This window comes from Fistularia commersonii, chromosome 16 (genome assembly GCF_037954325.1).
Source record: "Fistularia commersonii isolate RoL2024-O1a breed Wild chromosome 16, RoL_Fcom_v1.0, whole genome shotgun sequence".
Lineage (NCBI taxonomy): Eukaryota > Metazoa > Chordata > Actinopteri > Syngnathiformes > Fistulariidae > Fistularia > Fistularia commersonii.
The window spans coordinates 2,947,713-2,974,228 of NC_141299.1; the positions used below are offsets into that span (position 1 = coordinate 2,947,713).

The following is a 26,516-nucleotide window of genomic DNA, read 5'->3' on the forward strand; positions in this document are numbered from 1 at the left end:
AAGGACACTTGGTGGTGGAATGAGGAAGCCACACCCCTCCCTCCATTCTAAATGTATAAGACATGCAGCTGCAAGTCCAATGACACAACCACAAAGTTGATTATTGAACTGCGGCCTCAGGTGTCTCTATGCCAAGCACACATATGTGCATCCTTATGCCTGAACGTGGTGTTCGTTGTGGACAATGTCAAGTACAGAAGTCACAGAAATGACAAAACATGGGCTGTTACTTCCAATCATGTCCTTTCAGGTCTCGCTGTTGTTTCTCATGTGAGTTTCTCAGTGCCTCATCCTTGTGGCAGCTTCAGAGTGGAAATAAGTCCAATGGCTCTCAAGGAGACTGGCTCTGGAGCCCAAACTGTACCTCGGGGTGTATCCAATTATATCTAGCTAGAACCTCTCAGACTCACACACCAGCTCGGGTTCCTATGCTGCCACAGGGATGACATTCTACATCCCAAGAGCTAGCCAAGGATTGGACCATGAAGGTCCCCTTGGACCTCTCAAACAAGTAATGAGCCCATGGGAAGGGAGACCAATATTGTCCTTTTGGATTGCACTTTGCCCCATGGCAGCCAATGGGTGCAGCCACTAGGCACTCGCCATGGAGTACCACCCACTGCTCCAGACGGGGGGCCCAATGACCTGCGTCTGGGCAATAGAAAATGGTCCATTCTTGTTTTTATTCATGGGACTCTACTAAGCTGCACTTTGTCAGGTCCCTCATCAAGGACCTGTTTGTCTTTGGTTACCCTACTAGGGGCATAAAGGCCCTGTCAACTAAGCTCTTGTATCACTGGGACACACAAAGCCCTGCAACATGGTGAAGTGGCAGCTTGAGGAGGGGATGTGCCAACCAAAGAACTCCTACATTATCTTTGCTTGACCAGCCTGGATTCATTTGCCACTAATGGAGATGCGGTCTCATCCACGGGTCTGTTGTTAACCTCTGGCATAATTACTGCCTCTGCTCATCTTGCTTGTCACTGATGTCTCAGTCATAATACCTCAGATTGTGTAACTTTGTGACACATGATATGTATTGTTTTTGGTGTCTCATCATAGTTATCAGTAATGGTAGTCTCTCAAAGTGATAGGAAACATTGAAATCTACATAGTTTTATTCGTTGTATTTGAAATTTATTAAGCTGTAGATCCACACAAGTTTCTCAGGAGAAGACAAGAAAGCCTATGAAATAAAGAACAGACTATTTGGAATTAATTCATACTGATAGAAAAGTCAGTCAGTGATTCTGATAGTGTGAAGCCCAACAGAAAAGGCTTTGCTGGCCTTGATTATCAGCCTCTGGTGCATATATTAAATATCTCAGATATCTAGCGGCAAGAGTTGAATTTCAAATGATTACCGTCACGTATTGTTCTTGGATGACTGTATCATAAATGAAATCCCTTTCTCTTTACAATGTACCCTCAGGACCTTCATGACACTGTGCTCGAATTGAAACGAATGACAGAGTTGAATAAGAAAGCACTTATAATCCAGAAAGTACTCCGTGGCTACAAACACAGGTATTAGCATTTGCTAATAAAACTAACTTGTCTACATGAATTTGTTACTCCATGATCGCGTTGCTTTACACCTTTTACAGGAAAGAATTTCTGAAGAAAAAAGGAGCCGCTCTAATGATTCAGAAACACTGGAGGGGACACAAAGGAAGGAAGCTGTACAAAATTGTGAGTCACTTTTCAATATGGATTTTCCGAATATTTAACTCATTAGGGTTATTCGTTTTCTAACTTGCTGTACTGTCTCCTATATTTCATACACCAAACACTTCAAAACCAACAAAACTTTTGCATGTTGGCATATTTATTATAAGATTTGGGACTCGAGCATGAGTGACTTATGGTCTTTCCATTACCGGTCTATTTCTAGGTCCAGCTGGGCTACGCAAGGTTGCAGGCAGAAGTTCGCTCTCATAAGCTCCTTATTCAATACAAAAGGAAACGTCAGGTGACCATCTGGCTACAGGCTCAAGCCAGAGGATACCTGATCAGGAAGGAATCAAAGCGTAGAAGAGATGCAGTGATCATCTTGCAGGCACACACCAGGGGTTTCCTGGCAAGAAGAGCTGTCAAGAAGATGAAAAGAGATGTAAGACCAATTTCATGAAATTTATAATGGATTATAATTATAAAGTGTATAGTTTATATGGTTGAGGAGCAATAGCATGTCGTCTAAAGCTGCTGTCATGCACATGCTGTGTTTGCGCAAGGCATTGAAAAAGTGCTCAACCTCATCACTGTGTTCCATTGTCTCCAAAATGTATTGGCTATCACTGAAAGCAGATCCTTTTTTTAATGTTCATTTATCTCATAGGATTCTTGTTGTAAGTTGCACAAATGCCTTTTATAGCATTTAAACAGATGATATTACATCTATATTCTATTTCTATATGTAAATAAATACAAGAGCAGATTATTGTTCTCCTTAAATGTCTGAAAGATAGAAGTGATTTTTTTATTTTTTTTGATTTGTGAATTGTCATGGCCAGGGTTATAACCCAAATCCAAAAGAAAAAAGGAAAATATAATGCAAATAATCAATATTTTATTGAAACAAGTATGAGAACAATGAAGAAACAAGAAATGATCGCTATTCTGGAATACAAAAACAAAACAAAACGCATGAGATACAAAGCGGGATAATGGCAAAACAGACAAAGAAATACATCAGTTCCACATGACTTACAAGCAAAGAAGTAACAATACCATCTATGAAATATTAAAAATATCTAAAACTAGCAAATACATCCACCATCACAAATGCTGGCAATAAGCTAATTGGTTATGCACACAATCGACTGGCAATGCAGGTCAGTTATAAAGAACTGAGACATTTGAACCTCATTATGGAATGCAAGGTAAACATGTATTAAAATAAGACAAGAGTGTCACCAGACAATTACACAAGGAATGACATTGCAAAACTAAACAACTAAGAAAGGTACAAACTGTCTCAAGGGATCAGGCTACAATTGCAAACCAAAATTGAAGGAACAATTTACCCTCTGTTACCAGGTGACCAACTATTTTGCTTTCTAGAAAGTAATATAGAAGATAGAAGTAATATAGTGATATAGAAGCAATATTCATTTGTATTATAAGATTTGAATTATTTCTCATTTTGATGAAGACCCCTAAGGCATGTTGGGCTTCCTATCACACTGAAGATATTTGGAATTTTAATGTCAAGTAATTTTAATTGTGTTTATCTTGTGGTAAAAAAATGATGTGTGACTTAACTTGATGCATATTTTGTTTTATGTTCAAAACCGATCCTTTAACGTTTCAATTCGATTGTTATTGTTCATTGCTGTAAACGTTCAAAGCATGGAGTTATACTCTTTTGGATCAATGTTTACATTTAGATTTTTTTTTCTTTTTCTCAACGCTCTTGCTTTCAGATACCTAAAAAGAAGTGATTATTTTTTACTATAAAAATGCCATTAACTTAAAATGTTCCATGCAGTCATACATTTGTAAAGTGGTCTGATGGGCAGTTGTGTTTACAACCTTGTGTGTTTTTCTGTCAGAGATACCTATCTGCTAAAGAAAAAGAAGAAGAAAAAAAGATGATTTTGGAGAGACAGATACACCTGGAAAATGTGCTGAGACAGAAGAGAGAGCTAGAAAACAAAGCCCAGTCACAGACAATCACAGACCAGGAGATGGTGGACAACATCTTCGGCTTCTTGCCCAGTTTGGTGGGAGGGCAAGAGGGGCTGGCATCAGTGGTAAATGAGGTGAGGAAATGTAGATGTGTTGTCCTAGAGCAGGGGTCGGCAACCCTTAACACCCAAAGAGCCATTTGGACCCGGTTTCCTCGGAAAAAAAAGCACTGGGAGCCGCAATTACTTTTTGACGCTTTTTATTACCTTTACACTTTGTATGAACAAGTGTGTAGTGTGTTGCTTCTGAAATTCACAAAGTATTACAGAGAAAATTACATTTTATTTATGTCCGCGTGTGGCGGAGCCTGGATCTGAATTTTTAAAATAAATCGGGGAAGAAATGACTGTGTCAGTAAACGATAAAAAATAAATATTTGCAAAATATCTTCGTAAATATTTATTTTACCTGGTTTATGGGACTTTCGCTCCTGAAGTTCTTCGCGCAGCATCTGCAAATCGGGTATACCGGCTTCCGCGAGTGTGACGTTATTTTGAGCGGCGAAAAATAATAACTATAATTTTATTTAATATTTCAAGATGACAATAATTTTCCAACTTTGCACTAAAAGTTAAAAAAAGGAATTTACACAAATGAAATACTCTTCAATTAAATATTTATAATCTATTTTCCCAAGCCTCAAAGAGCCACGGGTTGCCGGCCCCTGACCTAGAGTGTAATGGTATTGCAGAGTAGGAAAATGACATTTCTGTGCTTACTTCAAGAATTTTGAGGGGAACAAGATGTTTCCCGAGGAGATCGATATAGATGACCTTCCCACTGAGGAGGATCTTCCAAAAGAAGATTATGATGACTTGGATGAGTTCTCCTTCTCCAAATTTGCTTCGCTGTACTTCCAAGGTGCAGCATCATCCACACATATTCGTCAAAGGCTGCGCCAGCCCTTGCTGTATCACGAGGACGAAGGGGACATCCTGGTGACTCTCGCTGATCACTACTATCACTTTATCTATCATCTGCTCTACTTCCTCTTGACTATTTCCCCCCCCGGAAACTGAAAATAATACTAAATAATTATATTCAGTATATTTTACTTACACTAGGATTGACTGGCAGCTGGGATCGGCCCCAGCTACCCTTGCGACTGCAAGTAGGATAAGAATAAGAATAAGAACAACTTTATTTATCCCGAAGGAAATTGTTGTGCCAGAGTTTCAAGTAAAACATAACAATAATAAATAATAGTAGTATAAACAGTAAAAAAAAAAAAGGGGGGGGGGGGGGGGGAATAAGGTAAGCAGTAGATAATGGATAGGCAGCTGGATGGATATTTTAATTATATTAAAGAACACAACCAAATTATGGAATGTTGCGGAATTTGTTGGAGGTTTTCAGTCATGGTTAATCCTTGTCAAAATCCTACTGTGGTGTGTCCAGGTGCCATGATAAGATACTTAAAATTGATACTTAAGGATACTTATAGTGGTGAGAACATGTATTTGATTGCTGTATTTGACACTGCCGATTTTTCAGCTTTTCCAACTTGTAAAGCATGTAGAGGTCTGTAATTGTTATTATAGGTACTCTTCAACTGTGAGTGATGGAACCTATAACAATAATCCAGAAAAACACATTGTATGATTTTTAAGTAATTAATTTGCTTTTTAATGCGTGACATAAGTATTTTATCACATACACACCAGTAAGAATTGCGGCTCTCACAGACCAATTGTTTTTTTTTTTTTTTTTGCTTTTTTTTTCGTTTAAGATTCCGTCATACAATGTGATTTTCTGGATATTTGTTTTAGATTCCATCACTCACAGTTGAAGAGCACCTATGATAAAAATGACGGACTTCTACATGCTTTACAAGTGGGAAAAGCTGAAAAAACAGCAATGTATCAAATACTTGTTCTCCCCACTGTAGATACTTAAAACTGAGTACCAATTTATTTTCCAGTTCTTCTTTTAGTATCTGTCAACTCGTTTTGAGGAAGTAATTATTTTTGCTTTCTTGAGAATAACTTTTAATGTCGTAATTAAATTTAAGATGTTGCGTTGGCACGGGGGATAGCACTTCTGCCCCACAGCAAGAAGGTCCCTAGTTAGGTCCTGACAAGGGGCTTTTCTCTGTGGTATTTGCATTTTCTCCCTGTTTCTGCGAGGGGTTTCTTTTAGCTTCTCTAGCTTCCTCCCAGTCCAAAAGCATCTAGGTTGTCCGGGGGGGATATGTAATCTAATTTTGAAGATAGTTGAGGTCAAAGATCTCCATTGTCTTCATTCATTTTATTTATCACAAGCAAGAGAATACCTTACTAAAGATACTTTACTATTCTGGTTTTAGGCTTCTCTCACTGTTTGGTGGATAATTCTAAGGTTCATGGGAGATCTCTCTGAGCCCAAAAAACAGGCCCAGGGATCCTCTGCAAAGGACATCGCCAGGAAAGACAGAGGTCTGCATCAGGTGAATATATGAACATGACAAGAACCAAATTTATTATAAAGGTAACACTGCAAAAGATATCGAAAGCTTGTTTTAATGTTGACCTTTTTTAGACGGCGCAACAGAATAAAAAAGATTTTCTGGTTTCTACCACTGCTGAGGATCCCCCACAAAACAGAAGAAGCTCTGTATTCACAGACCTGTTAACCAAAACCAGGAAAGTTTCTGCCGTCCCCAGAGAGACAGCTCAAAACACCAAAACATACACAGTTCCAGAGGGACGCCCCCAAGCAAGGAGGGGTTCTGCATTTGTTGACCTACTCTCAAGAAGCAGAAAAACATCAACCGTTCCAGAAAATGGAATTTCCAAATCCACCGCACTCCTCAGGAGGCAGACCATGATTCCAGAGGAGGTGAGGTGCTGGGCTAATATTATAGTTGAAGTGTGACAGATCAATGTTGATGTTATGCTTTATTTTAGTCAGAGGAACAGAGTGAAGTGTCCAAACCTCCCCGCCAGCAGACGGTAAAGGATGAAAATGATGTGATGATTGGAGAGGGACCCACCCTGGACCGGCCGCTAACGTCTCTGGAAAAACTCCACATCATTGTGGGATATGGAATTGTCAGATGCAACCTGAGGTTCCTTTAAAAAAAAAAAAAAAAAAAAGGGAATTTTTCTGTTTTCAATTGACTGTCCACGGATACTTTTGTAACTCTTGTTTTCGGTGCAGAGATGAAATCTACTGCCAGATCTGCAAGCAGCTCCAGGATAACAACAATCGCAACAGTTACTTCCGGGGCTGGATCCTCCTCTCTCTCTGTTTAGGCATTTTCCCCCCGAGCGAGCGCTTTATAAAGGTTAGTACGATTTGCTTCTGACTCATTTTTTTAATTTTGTCCTTGTAAATGTTTTTTTTTGAACCAAAGAGATTGGCAATCCATTTCTTGCATAATTTAATCACACCTGCCAAAAGCAAATTTACATTTGCAGAACTCAGTAATTCATAATTCATTGATAGACATTTGCATGAATGTCTGCAAACTGTGTATAACTGTTTTTATTACAGTTCAAAAAAGAAATTAATCTCAAAATCAGAGTGTATTTAGAAAGACAATTGAGCACCACTTGATTGTACCAACATATGCTTATCAACAAGGTAGACTGGTAATTAATTCAGAGGACATTATACATTTGAGGAAAAAAAAAAAGGAGTGAGGAACAAATTTGGAAACATTTTATCATCCCAAACTGTAATAGACAGACATTTTGTTTTGTTTTTAGTAAAAAAAAATATATATATATATTACAACTGCTCTTTCTATCTCACAAGTTTTCCTCCTCCTGCTGTGATATTTTGCTCATCCATTTTTTTGGTCTTGACAGTACCTCCAAAGTTTCATTCGACTCGCTCCCGGTGGGTTTCCTGCTTACTGCACTGAAAGACTGCGTCGCACCATGTTAAATGGAGTGAGAAAGGAACCTCCTTCCTGGCTGGAGCTACAGGTCTTTTCACACTTGCGGATTTTGGATACAGGGCTCATAACTTGCATGAGTGTAAAGTGCTATGTTTCCTTAGAGGGTGCATGATAAAGGTTTCAAGTCCTTAAAACAGTGGGTCTAAGGTCTGTATTGCAAATTCTATTTTGCATTACTTTAATCCAACTCATGATATTTTTCTAAAACTAACCAATAAATTGTGCAATCTAAAGGTATTCATAAAATTTTAACTTGCAGGAATTTTCTTGTCCAATGAACTGAAAATATTGATCGGTATCAAACTTGACAAAGCTACGGTTAACGGCCCGTGGACCTGAAAATACTGCCGTCTCTTGGGCTTAAGCAAATTCAAATATCTAAATCAGTAAAAGAAGTACCAAGGTAACCTGTTGACCATTTTTTCAGAGTGAGCAGGACCTTGACTCTGGGTTGCTTTTTAATATTTTAAATGTTTTTTTTAATCTGATTTATAAGCAAGTATTTCCCTGAACAAGGCTCAGCATTGAAAGGTTCACATGGTTTTAGTAGACCTGCTGAATCTGTAGAAGTTTTTCTTATTTGTTGTTGTTGTGAGTACTTTTAGTGTTAGTATGTGCATATTGGTTATAGATCCTCAAAACTGACTCCACCTCCATGTAATAATCACAGTTGTGCCTTTGTTTTGTCAAAGGCAATCAAGACAAAGAAGCCCATAGTTTTGACGGTGATACTGATGGATGGACGCTCCATTAATTTGCTTGCTGACTCAGCATCCGTCTCCAAAGAGATTTGCCAGGTTATCTCCAACAAAGTCAAACTCAGTGACAGTTTTGGCTTTTCTCTCTATGTTGCACTATATGAAAAGGTAAAAATGTAATTACGCTAGATTAATGATTCCAAGCATGTAATACCAGGTGTTTGTCACACTGATAGTGTTATTCAAATAACAGTCACATTTAATTTCTCTTGAATATTCAGGCGAGAATAGCATATGGTCAAGAGCAGGGGTGGGCAAACTACGGCCCGCGGGCCACATCCGGCCCGTTGGTCTTTTTCATTCGGCCCGCCAAAGATTGGTACAGAATCCATACTTGATTTGAGTGATTGGGTCAATGAATGTGGGAGCTCAAACATGAGATTATTTAATTTTTGGAGCTACTTAAGAATTTTCCTGAGCTGAATGACACAGATTGGCTTTGTGATTTAGCCTTTACTGTGGACATACTGACACACCTAAATGAGTTGGATGTGAAGCTACATGGGAAAAACTGGCTTGTGCATGAAATGCAAGATAATGTCAAAGCAAAGCCTTTCAAAGCAAAGGTCAGACAAGTCTGATATGTACTGTTAACGAATGTGTTTTTATTTATATATGTACCGTATATTGTACTGACCCAGCCCGTCTGTCAAATTTTAAAAGTCAGTGCAGCTCCTGAGCCAAAAAGTTTGCCCACCCCTGGTCTAGAGTATGGGAAATTATGAGGCAATTGAGGATAAGAGGATTCGCTACTTATTAAGGATTAATCTTTGTTCAGTCTTACAAAACAAGAAGCCATATGAATCTCAAAAATTTAGCAATGCATGGGTTTTGAAAATTTAAGAATGTTAATTGAAAACTGCATTCTTCTTAATCAAATAGCCAGAATCATCTACCGGTCTAGTTTATCAACATGGAGCCTCAGTATTTTTTATAGTTCTTAATGGACGGAAGAAAATATCTGATGATGGCATCTCATGTCTGCATCTGACAACAGCAAATTTCGTGTTAAACCTCTTATTGCTCAAAAGTACAACAATGATAAATGCAACACCAATAATAATGATCCAAAAAAAAACCAAAATAGTATAAGTCAGACTGTGACAGAGGCTTCTCTTTGTAAAGTTCCCCATCTAATATAGTATAACAGAGCGGTGTGTATCTTAAAGGTGTTGGCTCTGGGCAGCAGTCAAGAGCATGTGATGGACGCCATCTCTAGGTGTGAGCAGGAGGTGAGAAGTAAAGGAGGGCAAGAGCAACATGCTCCTTGGCGTCTTTACTACCGCAAGGAAGTGTTCACTCCCTGGCATGATTGCAATGAGGATAAGATCAGCACGGACCTCATCTATAGACAGATCATTCGCGGGCTGAAGTTTGGAGAATACCAGCCTGAAAAGGTACGCGGACATGTAGATAAGCGATCCATATAATTCTTTTCATACTCTCAGATACAGTATATGACTGGTGTTCTTCCACATTGTGCTCGACCTAGGAGGATGATTTAGTTGAACTTGCTGCAAAGCATTTATACATCCAGCATGGCTCAGACAGCGGTCCAGAAAATGTGAAAGAAACAGTACAGTCCTGCATTAAATCGTCTTTACTGGAGTCCAAGCCAGAGAGCAAGTGGACACAGATGATCAGCACTTCTCATGCTCAGGTCAGTCCAGGAGGTGAATCAGAGGTATAGAAACCTCATCTGCTCTCAAAAATCAATACAATTTAACATATATTACTTTGAATAAGCATATATTACTTTGCTGTTTTCATTATCTATGTTCATATCCAAGGTGCTTGTAGAAATAGTTTCAGCAACCTAATTTTCACACAAAATTGATCAGAAAGAACAGATAGTAAGTAAACAGATACATAAAGATCCGCAAGAACTTTCCAAAATAGATAGTAGCATGAAAGTCAATGAAAATTGACAAATAATTCATTGAAGATTTCCAAGAAATGACTAATTTCATGCCTAAAACTGGCCAAAACCTTGAATGCATTACTCAAAAAATGGACTAAATTTAACAGAAAATTGGCAATACATTGAAGAAAATAGCATTATTCTCAAATATTTTAGAGAGTAAGTGCTTCTCAAAACGAGGGCTTCGACAATTGTTTAATTACAGTAAATAAATGGCAGCACTGTTGATACGGATGCAATTTATCTAGATACATACTCTTGTTATTAAAAAAAGGAGTAATGAAAGGCCCAGGTATAAGTCATCATGCATAGAAATAAGAATTTTCAACAGATATATGTTTTCTGTTTTTTTTTTCCACCTCAGGGAACATATCTGACTTCTCAACAAAAGCCAGAGTCTTTGAAGGCTGAGATGGTGAATTATGCCCGTTCCAACTGGCCTCTGCTTTTCTCCAAACTCTTTGAGGTTGTCAAGTTATCAGGTAGAAATCTAGCTGCAGAAAATCTTTTAATTTATTGTTGTAATGCACATTTCAATGCATTTATTCAAAGTCGCTATTGAATGGAAAAAATGTACCACCCTTCTTTTGTACATAAAATTCATTCAAAGGAAGCACACTGGAATTGGAACGCTGCTCTTTGGTGTAGGAAACAAAAACAAAAGGAGGAAAAGATATAATATGAAATAATAATATCTATATCTATATATATATAGATATATATATATATGTGTGTGTGTATACATGTATACAGGACTGTCTCAGAAAATTGTAATATTGCAATAAAAAAAAAAAAACTTTTTCACGACATTCTAATATTTGGAGATAGGATTTTTGAGTTTTCTTAAGATGTAAGCCATAATCAGCAATATTAAAATAATAAAAGGCTTGCAATATTTCAGTTGATTTGTAATGAATCCAGAATGTATTACATTTTTGTTTTTTTTTATTGCATTACAGAAGATAAAGAACTTTATCACAATATTCTAACTTTCTGAGACAGTCCTGTATATGTGTATATGTGTATATGTGTGTGTGTGTATGTATATTGTGTATGTATATTCAGATATGTATATGTATATGCATCTTGTATTTGCAAGTGTTATTTGCAGTGCTTATGTCCTCTATTGTAAGTCGCTTTGGATAAAAGCGTCTGCCAAATGTAATGTATATATACGTACATACACATACACACACTGTCTTGTAATTTATGAAATCCCATTTCAGTAACTTACACTGTTACAACTCTTTTGGTTATATTGAGTTCATGATTTTTTTTTTCAGGCCCTCCACTGCCAAGGAGCAAGTTTATCATCGCCATAAATTCGAGTGGTATCACTTTCCTCGACGAGAGAGAGAAAAGGCTGCTGGTGCTCTCTTTCTCAGAAATCACAGGGGTCAACACCATCAGGTAGTGTCGGTACGAATTAGTCGTGTGCAAAATTGCATTAATACTACTAATGCTGTGTTTTTGTTATCGTACCTCTTCTTCCCCAGGGAAGGTAACGCTTCTCACCATGTTGTCTGCCTGCTGACACTGAAGGGGGATTTCACTCTGAGTGGCCCTACAGCTGAGGATATGGCAGAGCTGGTGACTATGTTCCTCAGTGGGTTGACAGAGCGCTCTCAGTATGCTGTGGCCCTCAAGGAGGTCGAAAGAAGCGGTTAGAACACCTCTGTCTATATTGCACAAATGACGAATTTCTGCTGAATTGTTGGCTTACGGGAAGATGTTACTGCGTTCAATGCATATCCTTGATACCAGATAGGTTTAAAGGGGTTGGTGTTGGAACAGTTTAGCCTGAAGTGTTAGTTGTTGCTGTAAACGGTGGCTCGTAAGAGCTGTTGTTCAAGTATTTTTTTACGCTAAGCAGAAATTGACTGATGTCAAGGGTATGCTTCTATTTCTAAACAATTGCTCCCCTTATTCACAGATGACTCCACTTTCCTGTGGTGCAAAAAAGGAGATCTCATCATAATTATAAAAGACAACGAGTTCTCCCAGCAACATGGCTGGATAAAGGGACAAAATGAGAGAACGGGACAAACTGGAGCTTTCCCAACCGATGCCATGTTAATCCTGCCAACACTTACCAAACCTACAAATGAGGTCATGGTACGGTGATTACGTAGATTTTTCTGTTGACACTGAACTTTTGTGTATCGATGTAGTTTAAGGTTGTGCGTGATGTTTCCTTATTCCAGAGTCTCCTAAAACTCTCACCGAACCAAAGAAAAAACATTATTTTGGCAAATCACAAAGAAATAGGTACAGTGGAGAGATTAGCTCCAGCTACACTGAGAGAATTTTCCCTTGAGTTCTTCAGGTATTTGAATACGATATCTAATTGTTTTTTACTATGTTTCTCTCTAACTTTCCAGCTGTTGATCTGCAGAAAACAGAAATCTTGAACAGTTCTGTTTACAGACATCTATTTCCTGTCTCTGATAATACAGGCAGCCAATCAGGGATGTCAACCAACAAGTGATTTCTCGAAACGCCGGCCCTGAAAGGCTGTGGGTGAACTCAAGAGAGCCCCTTCGACAGCCACTTCTGAAGAAGCTGGTTGGAAACTCAGACCTCAGCCAGAAAGCCTGCCTTGCTTTCACTGATATCCTTTTATGAATTCTTATAATACCAGAGGTGTAATCTATTAAAAACTTCCATTCATTCTTTTCAAAGCTTCTGAGGTCCATCTTATTATTGATCCTTGACTGTTGTGCACCAATCCTCAAGTATATGGGTGATTATCCAACAAAGCAGGTGCAGAGTCCCGTTGAACTAACTGACCAAATATTCGGCCCGGCTACGGAAAACGAGGTGCTCAGAGATGAGATATATTGCCAAATTATGAAGCAAATGACCAGCAATAATACCAGGTAATCTGTAATATTACCATCTACACCATCTCAGGTTCTTAGATCACTCTTTGGAAAAGAAAATATTTTAGTCTATTTTACCCAACTTGCATACGTGCACTGTGTGGAAAATTATTCATAGCACTGAGCAGAACATATCCTCCAAAATATTAATTCACAATTTTTTTTTTCTGGGAAATTGTAGTTACATTGTTTTTATTAATAGTATTCAAAAAGACTAATTTTTCTGAAGTCCTCTGACAGTTGATTATAAATCAGTTGGAAGGCCATTGTATGATTATATACATATTGATACAAGCTTAAGTTGCAGCAGGCAAAAAGAATACAGAGCTCCTTTTTTCCAAGGATAATACCCCTTTGATGAAAACATGGATTAAATCATAAACATAAGTACGGAAACCCCAGGCTCTGTTTAACCACACCATCCGTGTCGCTCATGGAGCCTTGCCTCCCACAATATGGCACAGCATGTAAACAAATTTAATGCAGTTTGTGGTGTTGATTTTTTTTTTTTTTAATTTTAAACCAGACGAAATGAAATAAATTTCGGAAAAACATATCCACTTGTACAACAACTCTACCAATATTGTAAAAATCTTTCACAGTCAAAATGGAATTATTCTATAGCCTGAAACTTTTCAATTATTAAACAGATTGCTATCATTCTGCTGCCAGTTATAGGAACAATTGTTATTGTTTGTGAATAATGAATAAATTGAATTAAAAATTTGATATAAATATCAGTTTAAATTTCAAGAAATTGAATTCCAAAAAATTAATTCCAAATCATTTTGTGTTACATTGCCCTTCATTCAGGTTCAGCATGGAACAGGGTTGGCACTTGCTATGGCTGTGCTGTGGCCTATTTCCTCCTAGTCAGTACCTTTTGAAGCACGCACAGCGATTTTTGGAATCTCGTCGCAGGGAGCCCCTTGCATCTGACTGCCTGCAGCGACTGCAGAGCTCATTAAGGTCTGTACGGCATAAAAAAGTTTTTTTTTTTTTTTTTAATCTGTAAAGAGACAGTTAAGTATTAGTAATGACATGTAAAATTACATTGTTTCGCTCTCTGCTGAAGAAAGAAAAGGGTATCACAGTAAAATGTATAATGTATGAAACTAGGGTTCTTGTCGAAATAATCTTGTCGTAGCAACTGGATTTGAATTTCTTCACTTGAAGAAATTTCGCTCGTCATCCAAGAGGCTTCTTTAGGTCTAATAGCCTGTGGGGAGGTTCCGGATATAACTGCCAGGATTTATGCCAGTTATGGTGGCTTGTTATGTAAATTTAAGAGTTGATCGGCAGAAACTAGGTCTCGGGGGATTGTTATGCTAATGAGGGTGTTGTTCATTGAGGACAAAGGAGCACATTTTGTGGGATTACCTGAATTAGAATGTGCAAAGGTCAAACTAGACAAAGGAGTGAAACCTGTTGGGTCACTTGAACTGAAACATGTAGAAGTTACCGGGGCCTGGTTCTGGTGGTGAGTTTTTCCTTATTGTTTGGAGGATGCAGATACGCCGTGTCCACGTGTGCAAATCCTTCATGGTATTGATCCCAGTATGACGTTATATGTTTGTGAAAGGTTTTGTCTGAGCCCCCCCCCCCCCCCCCCCCCCCCCCTAAATTCAGAGATTTTTTTGTTTTGACAAAAATTGCTTCCCTCCGGTAACTTCTAACCACTGATATCTGTTTTCTAGTCAAATGTCCGTAACTCTTTCCCATAACTTCATTGTATGGCTCATCAACTTTATCCCTCAAAAGTTACTGAAATTCTGCACATCTCCCTTAATCTTAAAATAGGCTCCATCACACATTTCTCCATTTCTCGGGTATCTTCTGACCATCTAAGATGCGGTTGAATGATTTACCCAGAAACTCTACCGCTGCCTTTCGTAAACACTTCCATACCTCTACAGATCTATCACCAGGATCAACTGCATTTCTACTCTTCATCCTCTTCAATGCCCTCCTCACTTAATCTTAACTAATCTCTGCTACTTTGTGGTCTACAAGTCACCCTTTCCTCTTTTTCATTTTCCTCATTCATTAGCTCTTTCATGTACTCTTTGAAGTGCTCTTTCCATCTTCCCATCACTCTTCTTGCATGTGTCAATACATTTCCCTTTTCTATCCTTAATCACCCAAACCTGCTGTGCATCCTTTCCATCTATACTTTTGTGTTTTTCCAACCTGGATAAATCGTTGTCTCCCTCCTTACTGTCCAACCAAGCATACAAGTCATCATATGCCCTTTGTTTTGCCTTTGCACCCTATCCCATTGCTTTGCTTTCCATCTCCCTGTACTCTTGCCTGTTCTCTTCAGTTCCTTCTGCATCCCACTTCTTCTTTACTAACCTCTTTCTCTGCATATACTCCTGCACTACCTCATTCCACCACCGCGCTCTCCTTATCTCCTTTCCTTCCAGATGACACAAAAAGCACTCTCTTACCGGTCTCCTGTAGTGGTCCAATTATCTAGAAGATTTTCCTAGCCTTCTCAACTACTTCCAGAAAACCCTACAACACTCTTCCCTTTTGTCCTCTGTATCTTACTTGTCACCAGATTTTCATCTACCATCTGCCACTACTTTTAAGTGGTAGATGCAGATGTAGTGTACTTTGGAGTGTACCCTCAATTTACAATTTCAGACTAATAAGTCTATTTCTCACCCTTTTAGGCTCCAGAAGAACTCTACTAAACTCCTCCTCTAGAATAACCATGATTGTGCCACTTAAGACCTGCTCCTAAGAATCCAACCCTGCTGCCTTTCAATCCTTGTCCTCTGGACACAGTATTTCCACCTTTCTTCTCTGAATCATGTCAACAAACTCTCTAGCTTTTCCTGTTTTCGCCCCAATATTCAGAATCCCTACTCTCAGTCCCAGACTCTTGTCTTTCCTCATCTTTGGACTTCCAAACACACCCTCCGCCTCTCCTTCTTCGACCCACAGTAGCCCAATTCGCTCTGGTACGAATGGCGGTCGTCGTTAACCCAGACCTCGACCGATCCATTATGAGATATGTTTGGTTTGATTTCTATATTTAGTTTTTTGCAAATGTTTTACCCCTCCGGACACAACCCTCAGTATTTATTTGGGCTTAGGACCGGCTCAGAGAGACACTTGCTTGTACCCCCCTGAGGCTGCATTTAAGCTATTGCTTAATTTGTTTTAATGTCTGCTGCATTTACATAATGGGACAGCTGAGGTTTTCAACAGTTGTTGGCTCATAATGTGGATAGAATGTCATACTTTATATTTTTAGTCCTCTTTGAACCACCCTTCTGACATACAAAATATTTTGTTGTCCTGCTTTGTGAACTTTCTCTGGACGTTAACATTTGAATCCATCCCATCTGTACCATATGACTATTTGCTGTATAAACAAATACACCTTCAATACCAAGTCATAAACAGGATTTCTTAAAAACGTGGTACCTTATGATTTAATTCCCCACCCAAAGCCAACTTTTAATTCAACTAGACCCACTCTGAGAGGCCTTTTCTCAAGTACAGAAAACACACCTTGCAATTTTGATGTCATAGTACCTCTTTTTAATCTGTTCTATGAAATTAATAAAATGAAAATATTCACATGTACTTACCGTCTTTGTTTAGGATGGAGCCCAGGAAGCTCCCGCCCCACCAGGTGGAAATAGATGCTATCCAACAAAACAGCACCCAGATCTTCCATAAAATCCACTTCCCTAATGATACGGAGGAGGTAGCAAATAAAGATGAATTACATGAATAAAGTCAAGAACAGAGAGAGTCTGATATTCTCCAAGTAATATTTGTGGTCTCCGTCCTCAGATATTTGAGGTTGCTACCAACACCAGGATCAGGGATCTTATTCGTAGCATTTCGAATAAGCTCGGCCTGTCTACAGCTGACGGCTTCAGCATTTTTGTCAAAACTCAGGACAAGGTAACTTTTTTTCCAGTTGATCAGATGTGAATATACAATTTCCTGATGACAGCACATTAAAAAAAAGTTTTCCTAAATTTTTTTTTAGGTTCTCAGTTTGAATGACACCGACTACTTCTTTGACAGTCTGAGACAAATCACAGACTGGTCTAAAAGAGCCATTAGAATCAAAGACGGTATCAGACTCAAGACATTATCATATTAAAGACTAATGAGTATTTTGATGTGTACTATGTACTAGTAAGTATTGTGTGTGTGTGTGTGTGTGCGCGCGTGTGTGTGTGTGTGTGTGTGTGTGTGTCTACATGCAGGTGGGCCAGTCAACATTCAATACCTTGTGTTCTTTATGAGGAAGTTATGGTTCAATGTGACTCCTGGCAGAGATACAGAGGCGGATCTCTTCTTCCATTTCCCACAGGTGCATTTGACTGGAACTTCTACATGTATTCTCATTAAAAGTATTTAAAAATTAAATTTTTATAGAGATAGCCGGAAGCTATCGATCTCCTAATCAAGTTCCCTACAAATAGAAAACTTGTTTCAAATTTCAAGCTGAACCACATGGACTATGACTATACATACTATACTTCCCGGTATATAATTTTTTCCATCTTTCAGGAACTACCCAAGTACCTGAGGGGTTATCACACCTGCACCAAGGAAGAAATGGTCAACATTGCAGCTTTGCTATTCAGGACAAAAGTCAGCAATGACAAAAGCCAGTTTGTTATGATACCTAAGATGCTGAAGGAGCTTGTTCCTGCAGACCAGCTGAAGACTATGTCTGAAAATGAGTGGAAAAAGGTGGGAATGAATATTTCGCTTTCGGAGCAACATTACAGGGCATTTTTGATTAAACTAGCTTTTTCAATAGAATTTCAATTGTACCGGGACTTGTGTGATGCTAACATAATTCCTTCCCCACGCACTAAATATCATTTTCGATATGTATTTTGTAATGTTGTTGGTGTAGTAAGAGAACTAAAATATGAACAGCATCAAGTGGTGGTGATGAATAATAATAGTCAAACAATGGCATTTCAAAAAAGCCTGTGATTGTTTGAAAAGTCTAATAAATAAATTTGTAATTTACAGAGTATCACCGCTGCATATACTAGACAAGTAGGTATGACAGCTGATGAAGCAAAGGTGGCATTTTTGAAAGTTGTTTGCCGTTGGCCAACATTTGGCTGTGCGTTCTTTGACGTGAAGGTGAGACAGACTTTTTTTTAATAACCTCTTTTCTTTTCCCGGATCCTCTCATCATGTTTTTTACCGCCGAAGCTCGGAGTTATACTTCATATGTTGCCCTTGTACTTTTCCGCCAGCAATCGTCAGAGCCAAATTTCCCTGACATCGTGCGAATTGCAATCAGCAAGCAAGGACTGACAATCATCAACCCAAAAACAAAGGTATACGGGAGTTTCAAATTTTTCATCGGGGATATTTCCGATAAGCTTGCTCCAATTTTATTAACCGCTGTTTGCTCTCCTTAAGGATGTGCTAGCAAATCACCCATTCAACTGCATTGCCAATTGGAGCAGTGGTAGCACATACTTTTTCATGACAACTGGTAGTTTGGTGAAGGGGAGCCGATTCCTGTGCGAAACCTCGCTGGTAAGATTTGTTTCCATTTTTTTCTGCCTTAATATATATATGTGCTTTGAAAAGATCAGCTGTTTGTAAGTTAAACTGTGTCCTATTTCCTTCCTTGTGTCTCATTTAAAAGGGTTATAAGATGGATGACCTAATAACTTCCTATGTAGGCCTGTACCTCAGAGAAAGGAAGGTGATTCAGACCAGAAACAACTACTGAGCGTTGCAGACGAATGCAACCGTTATCACAGATTTCAACGTTCAGACAAAAAACAAGGAGTCGGAGCAGGAATCTACTGCTCTGAAAACATCTTTGATTTGTTTTTTGAAAATGTTTTGCATAACTCACATATTACTCAAAATTAAAAGCTGTTTAATATTTATACTAGTCAGTTAGAAGTAAAATGTCAGTCTTCTGGACTGGTGACTCTCTTAGTATTTTGATTTAATTGACTTTTGTTTGAGCATTATTCAGAATAAATTTCCTGTTCTACAATTTCTGTGGGTAAGATTTTAGATTAATTTTTATTGCGTTTTTTTTTTTTTGGTAAACCTGCTTTCCTTGTGTACTACTTTGTTAGTGTTAGTGTTGGTTGCCTCAATACAAATGTTAATTGGTCCTTGTTATAACTGCCTGTTTTATTTGAGTCAGTTCATAAAAAACTCATCTGCCACATGATTTATCATCAATTTGATGTGTTTTCCAAGTCGCTCCGACGTCTCTGTTGCCCTATAGATACAGATATAGCTATAGAACGGTGTTGGTTTCCTTTCATGACTCAAAGTTTTATTTCCAGGTTTCTGTGTTTGTGGTCATGCAATATAGTTTTGTTATGTGTAATAGTAATACATCTCAATTCTGTGACCTGAAATTCTTTAATGTTGTTTTTATCCTGAGGTTCAAAATATGCCTGGATATATTATATTCCTCCTGCTGTATTTGGGTAAATATAGACCAAGGATATCGAAGACTAATGTAAATATGTCTGTTCCTTTCAATCATTTTTCAATTTTGACTGACACTGTTAATAGAAAATCAAGCCTCTTTTAATGGCCAGGCCTTGCTCTATATAAGGCCATCTTTGAAATGTTATTGTATTTATATTGCTCTCTATCAATTTTCCCAACATATGGGGAAAAAAAAAATACAAAGTGGAATTTCTGCTTTAAAATTTTCCTATTTTACATGAAAAAGTGTTAATAGTTTCAAAGACCAATTTGTTGTTTACAAAAAATGTGAATACAGAGATGACCCCAAGCAAATTAACAAAGCAATGTTTATGCTTTATTATTGGGGGGACAGCTGACAAATAGGGCTAAGACGCCCGACAAAACCAAGGGCTGTTCCAAATGGCGGTTGACAGTTACTTATCAGGGCAGTGATCTCAAAGGCGTGCAGAAATAGTGGCCTCATTCAAGTCAACGGGTTTAAATTTGCATATCACTGGTAGAGAGAGCAGAAAGGCCTGATGTGTCTGATGCACAGCTGTGATCCTCAAGTATGAAAGAAATATTATCCCTCAGCCAGTTGCTCTACTCTCCACATCTGTCTGATGGCTATGTGACTGATTATTTTGGGCAGTCCAATTCAGGATAGCCCCAGGAGGGAGGCGAGCAAAAAGGGCCTCTATTTTCTTGGTGCATCCCCCACTTCACCCGCCCTCTTGTTTTTCACTCGGTCTCCTATCAGGCATCAGGGCGCCTTTAAAACTTTATGGACCATCTACAACAGATCATTTCTGAGACTTTAGTCATAAATGTGTCAATTAACAACAGGCCATCTTCTTTTCTATCAGTGGGAGGGTGGGAGCTTGCGGTGGACGCACTCGGAGCTGTGCGAGGCCCTGTTTCCATGGAGTCATACATGCTCTTAGCAACTTAGGCATGCCGTTTTTCTCCACGCCACTAATATGTGCTGCTTATTCTGACTCAAGCTATTATGGAGCATACAAGTGGCTCTCTGAGAAGAGAGAATGGAGAAAGAAGGGGTGGGGTCAAGGTTCAAATGAAGTCTCCCATTGGGACTCCTTCACTGTTATCAAATTTGTTGAGACACAAAAAGAGCTACAGTCTCATTCCTGAGAACATCTTGAGGGGGAGAAGAGAGAGTAATAGAACGGCATTCTTTGCTGTCAGAGCACCACTCCTTCTATAGTTTAATGGGCTTACTCTCAGTTTTTACACACCGCGTACGACTGCTTTGCGACACTCGGCCGCTCCACTGCCATCTACTTTGCATGAGCATCTGATCTCTTTCCAAAGCAGCCAACTTTCCTCAAGTAGTGCCTTCACAGAAGATATCTGGTAAGTTTTTTGTTTTTTTTCTGTTTTCAATCACACATTTTTTGCAAATTTGAAATCCACTCCAAAAAGATTCCCAAGTTATCATTCAATTCTGTTTAACAAGTGCTTGCAGTAAAACAGTATGTTACAGATCAAAACAACTCTTGGGGTGTTTTTGTTTTTGTTTTGTTTTTGTTTTTTTGACAGAATGAATGATTTTAAGCAAACACATGTTATCCATACTCTGAATTTCAAACATATTATATTCCACTTGTGATTAGTATTTCAGATTTTAACAAAGTCAAAATACCCACACCGCAGTTATGAGTGATGAGACAACCGCTGAAGAGACTGCTGCCAAAATGCTCCAAAATGTAACCGCTGATACTGTTACCATGTGAACGCCTGCATAGATCTGCTTATCTAGAGAAAGGTGGTAAAGGCATTTTTTATTTTGTCTTTCTTAAGGATTATCCATTTGGGATCGCTATTCATGGAATCTTTTCATTAGTGTATGTTTCTGGTGGTTTGCTAAACGAATCATCTTTTTGTTCTCTTGAATCCCTCAATGTCTGAGAAATTCTGTCCCTCTCCAACACACACACACACAAAGAACAACCTGAATGGCTTCTTATAGGTCAAAAATACAGGTAAAATGCTGTGTAAACACAGTTTTTGCAAATGAAATAAAAAGGGAGAATCCTCTGTTTTTTTTTTCTGCTGTCTTCCAAATGTATTTAGTATCCAAACCAGTCCTCTCAAGATCTGGCACTCAAGTTCATTACTTTTTCTGCTCCAAATATTTCGATATTGTTTTTAGAATATGCTAAGATACTACAATTAAACACTGAAAGAAGTATTTTACACAGTAATTGTCAAATTTTTCAGCTTACTCCCGAGTGATGTTTGTCAAGATGTTTGACTCAACCAGATATAAATCAGCAAATAAAAGCATGAATCATCTTTTAGAAAGATGGCTAGAGGGACAAGGAAGTGGGTATTAACTTCTGAGGTTTGCTTCACATTTTGAAGAGGATAAAGAAACAATATGTAATCATTTGAGGAATTTAAATATGTATGCATTCATATATATTGAATTTTGTCATGTTTTTAATGATAATATATGTTTACCACAATATTCACATTTTTCAGTATTGCCTCTTATTTGAAATTAATGAAATATACATTTTAACATATTAATTTCCCTGAAAAACAGTGCTGCCATTATTTCAACAACTCCAGATGGAAACATGTATACATTTGCATTTCCTTATTTTTAGAAGGTGGGGGGATAAAATATCAAAATAAAACAAGGGAAGACAAGAGAAAATTCCACTAAATTAAACTGAACCAAACCAAACTAAATTCTGAAGGAGGAATTTACTGTATTTTTTTCAGAGTTGGAAGCCTGATTACCATTAAGCTATGCTGTTAATAATGTAGGAAGAAACTCAGTCCCACTGCATTCTAACAGCTGTTTTGTTCAGCTTAACTGGATTAAAATATATAAACGGAGAAGCCAATTGTCGTTTGGGAAGCTGATGGTGGTAAATATATGTGAAAAAGCTCTTTTCAGACAGAAACATCACACAATACATAGAAAATCAGGCTGTTATGGATTGCTGTTTCTCTCTTTGACATGCAGTCTGTTATAGACATGCAGAGGATTCACATCAAGTAGAGGGTGACTATATGTGACCCAAATACTGCACTGTGGAGATCTCAGTTTTTGTTGACATCAAATGAGCCAAACATTCCCAATATTGGCCATTTCCCCATTCAAACCCCATTTTGACCGTTACTTGTTTTAATTTTGCTCCAGTTCTATAAACAACTGAACAAGACGCACACGGATAAACACGCTTTTGCTGTAGATTTTCCTGCTTTAAGGAGATCGGCAAAAACAGACCAACTTTTCCAAGACACTTTGATTTCTAGTTCCACTTTCTCTGATATTTGCATTCGGAAATTCAGTGAAATAAACTAAACCAAAGTAATCTACGCTTTCTATTGCATGTCTGAAAGTAAAATGAAAGTAGTTTCTCATTAAATTGAGTGGGCAGATTCACCCTCAATTGATCAATGAAGATCGAATGACTTCCTGGACTTGAATTGTGCAGTAATCCTTGATGTGGTAAAAAATATGTCAGTATTTGCTGAGACGGCATGCACACATTAGCGAGAAGTAGTAACTTCTATTGCTGCCTTGTTTTAATGTCACTGTGCCACTGTGGTTTGGAAACCAGGGTCAGGATGGTGTTATTTCGTGTCAATGAACAGAAACTTGCTTTCAAATGTTTTTAAAATGTTCAAAAAAACCGACCATCTGTGACCTGTGATGACTGAAAGAAAACACTTGTTCCTCTTTTTTTTTTTTTTTTTTTTTTACATTTACAGAATATTTTGTGTGTGTCTTTCAGCAACCAGGATGGAATCTGAGACAACAGATCTGCCATACCTGCTGTCCAATAATTCAATCCAGAGCTGTGCAGCGACGGAGACGACCGCTGAGAACCTTCTGTTCGGGTGTTTCTACATCCTTGTTTTCTTTTTGGCACTCAACGGTAACGGCCTGGCTCTCTGGATCTTTTTACACCAGCGTGGCACTTCTCCGGCAAATGTCTTCTTAATTCACCTGGCTGTTGCAGACTTGTCATATGTGATCACCCTCCCTTTGAGGGCCACTTACCACTTAACTGGGGGTCACTGGCCATTTGGGGAGGTACCCTGTAGAATTACAGGCTTTTTATTTTACGTCAACATGTACGCCAGTTTATATTTTCTGGCCTGTGTGGCAGGGGACCGCTACCTAGCTGTAGTTCATGCTGTGAGGTCGCTAAAGTTTCGTTGTACTCGTTACGCTCATATCATAAGCTTTTGTCTATGGGGTCTCGTCACTATTTCCATGGCGCCGTTATTGGTCACTTACCAGACGGCCAAAGTTGATGGCGTGACAGTATGTTTGCAGTTGTACCGAGAAAAGGCCTCACGCAACGCACTGATCTCACTCGTGATGGCCTTCGCTCCGCCGTTTCTCGCCACCCTTTCATCTTATGTGCTCATCATCCGCAGCCTCCATCGAGGCTCCAGGTTAGAGCCGTCCCTTAAAATGAGGGCCCTGCGCACTATCGGCCTCGTCATGCTCATATACGTGGTTTGCTTCCTGCCTTATCATGTGAGTAGAGCCACTTTCATCCTGGGCTACAGCCATCCCGATGTTTCGTGCGAGACACGCAGAGGTCTGAGCTTGGCGAACCGCCTCACGTCCTCCCTCACGTGCTTAAATGGTGCCATGGACCCGCTGATCTACCTATTTGGTGCAGAGAAATTCCGCGGGACTCTGAAGAGGTTATTTTGCAAAGATAAAACTGCAGCATCAGGGGCAACCAGCGGAGATTTAAAAGGAACGCACGAAAGCTCGGTGAGCGCCAGGTCTGAATTTTGAAGAAGATGAAATTTGGACCAAATCTGTGTCAAGTAAATGCACCGTCAACACAACCCAAAATAGTTGCTTACATCTGACTGCTGTTTTAAACCAAATTCATTTTGCCTTTTTTTTTAACTGACAATTCTTAATCAATCTTCCCTTAAATCTGGTTCCAAAGTCAAAGACAATCAAACTGACTCGTTCAAATTTTCAGCTGTCTGGTGGGTGTATCAATTGATAGTTTTCAGGGGAAGTCTGAGTCCGTCTCACAGAAAATGTGCAGAATGGGTAAGAAGCATAAGAAGTTAAACATGGATCATTCAAACACTTGGCCATCATAAACAGAAAGAGGGAAATCAGGAAACTGAAACCACTCTTTATTTACCACCAAATATGTGCTGCTTCGTGCTTTATACGCTTTCAAGGTCATACGCTCTGTTTAGTCAACAGCGTTGGCATGAGCCATAATGATATTGGAAAATGATTTCTGTGTCAAGTTACAAAAGACTTTTTAAATATGTAAATAGTCATGATGTCATAAGTTTTTCCCATGAGGCTGGGTGCACAGTAAGGAAAAATTGGATCTGATCATATGTGCTAAAAATCTAAGGGGCATTTCTAATTCCAGTTAAACGTCTATATCAACATCCAGAAGAGACGCTCAGCTAGTAAGAAAAAGGTAAAAAAAAATAAAGGCTGAATTTGATGCATTGCGTATCTCTTAGCAATGTCTTACTGCTGGCCTTTGCAATTACAAGCCCAAAAAAACAACAGCTATCATTTTTCTTTTTTTCTTTAAGAAAATGTCAGTCAGTTTTACACAGCAATTCATGTAACACATGCAAATTATGAGACTTTATTGTAATTTTTGCTTTTTTCGGTGCAGACCGAACTCCCTGTCGGGAATGCTCACTTTGAGATTGGGAAAAGATAAACGTTACTATTGGTCTTTCATAATGACAATGGTATCTCAGTTGGTAAGATCTGATAAAAAGTGAAAATCCAGTCATTTTGAATCCTACTGAGTTTATTCCTACAATACACTAAATATAATAAATATGCATCAGTGAGCTTTTGGTGTCACTAAAATGTCAGCATTCAACTTATTTTTTGCACCGCTCTGCAGCCTCATAGTGTTATGAGCCTGGGTCAAATCCTTTCTTAAATTACTTTTTTTTTCCATTTGTATTTATGTTGTTTTGCTATATTACATTTTACCTGCATTATTGTACAAGTTATTTGTTTCCTTTACATGTATGACAAAGCTTCCTTGTAAATATATTCATAATTTCTTTATCATGCCACCCTTTGATTCACATACAATATGTCTTCATTATTTTGGCCGACTTTTAGAACATTGCATTACTATAAAAAAAAAGAATATTCAGTTTGGATACCTGTTGGCTATCAAGGAAATAATTTTTTATCAAAGAACGATATTTTGATAGCAACTAGTTTGCAAAACATTTTGTTCACGGTTGCATTGTAGTTACAAAGGACTGGAGGAATAATCTTTCTCAACTACTGAATGAAAATTTTGTTTCAGTGTTTAAAAATTAAAAGTACTTAAAAGTTATAAACATCAAAATGTAATGTTAAACTGAATGTTAAACTTTTCACTAAACCATAGAATTACAATAAATGTCCTCAGCGTATGTGTGGTTTGTTTAAATCCTGACTATATTTCAGATGTTTTGGCATGTGTTCTGTGAAAGTGAAAGACTTATTTCATGCTTAAGGCAGAAACCCTTGTACTCTACAGTGACTTGTCACCCATATAGTTCTCCTTTCTGTATCATGTGACCTCGGCTGCGGTTTGTGCACTGCTCATTTTCCTCCATTTATTTCTGCAAGACTTCATGTCCATCACATGAACACAGCAACTGTTTTTAGACCTATAATTCCTATAATTTGCATATTAAAAACCTCAGTTTTTGAATTCATATAAGTTAAGTGAGCTCTGATAGACCTCTGGCTCTCTGATAGGAAATTTAAGGGGTTTTAATTTTTTCTAGATTCATGAAAACATTGGTAAAGCACATCCAGAGGTCATATCTATCATTCTTATCATTTTTTTAGAGTCTAATATTCAGGTAAATTATTTTCACTTTGATTTTTTTTTATTTATTTCCCATCTGATTACTTA

General features: G+C 38.3%; 2 protein-coding genes across 2 annotated transcripts in view; both read left to right on the plus strand.

Moving 5' to 3' along the window:
• The window catches only part of myo7ba (myosin VIIBa), a 33,576-nt gene extending 14,127 nt beyond the window's left edge, over nt 1-19,449 (plus strand). Inside the window, exons 17-46 of the mRNA XM_086161382.1 lie at nt 1,436-1,530; nt 1,611-1,695; nt 1,898-2,116; nt 3,558-3,767; nt 4,419-4,631; nt 5,999-6,118; nt 6,211-6,510; nt 6,579-6,739; nt 6,832-6,958; nt 7,485-7,604; nt 8,269-8,442; nt 9,504-9,731; nt 9,827-9,994; nt 10,620-10,737; nt 11,539-11,665; nt 11,752-11,918; nt 12,189-12,370; nt 12,460-12,581; nt 12,712-12,866; nt 12,981-13,134; nt 13,951-14,106; nt 16,756-16,861; nt 16,951-17,064; nt 17,153-17,240; nt 17,376-17,482; nt 17,683-17,868; nt 18,160-18,276; nt 18,393-18,476; nt 18,562-18,681; nt 18,794-19,449. Of these exons, the coding sequence (XP_086017508.1) occupies nt 1,436-1,530; nt 1,611-1,695; nt 1,898-2,116; nt 3,558-3,767; nt 4,419-4,631; nt 5,999-6,118; nt 6,211-6,510; nt 6,579-6,739; nt 6,832-6,958; nt 7,485-7,604; nt 8,269-8,442; nt 9,504-9,731; nt 9,827-9,994; nt 10,620-10,737; nt 11,539-11,665; nt 11,752-11,918; nt 12,189-12,370; nt 12,460-12,581; nt 12,712-12,866; nt 12,981-13,134; nt 13,951-14,106; nt 16,756-16,861; nt 16,951-17,064; nt 17,153-17,240; nt 17,376-17,482; nt 17,683-17,868; nt 18,160-18,276; nt 18,393-18,476; nt 18,562-18,681; nt 18,794-18,880 (4,410 nt within the window). The 3' untranslated portion in view covers nt 18,881-19,449. The remainder of the gene's footprint in view (nt 1-1,435; nt 1,531-1,610; nt 1,696-1,897; nt 2,117-3,557; nt 3,768-4,418; nt 4,632-5,998; nt 6,119-6,210; nt 6,511-6,578; nt 6,740-6,831; nt 6,959-7,484; nt 7,605-8,268; nt 8,443-9,503; nt 9,732-9,826; nt 9,995-10,619; nt 10,738-11,538; nt 11,666-11,751; nt 11,919-12,188; nt 12,371-12,459; nt 12,582-12,711; nt 12,867-12,980; nt 13,135-13,950; nt 14,107-16,755; nt 16,862-16,950; nt 17,065-17,152; nt 17,241-17,375; nt 17,483-17,682; nt 17,869-18,159; nt 18,277-18,392; nt 18,477-18,561; nt 18,682-18,793) is intronic.
• Nucleotides 19,450-20,746: 1,297 nt separating this feature from the next.
• On the plus strand, nt 20,747-26,012 carry gpr17 (G protein-coupled receptor 17). Its single transcript, XM_086161385.1, has 2 exons — nt 20,747-20,964; nt 23,364-26,012. Exon 2 carries the CDS (start codon nt 23,372-23,374, stop codon nt 24,386-24,388), a length of 1,017 nt encoding a protein of 338 aa, XP_086017511.1. The 5' UTR covers nt 20,747-20,964; nt 23,364-23,371; the 3' UTR covers nt 24,389-26,012.
• Nucleotides 26,013-26,516: the final 504 nt, after the last annotated feature.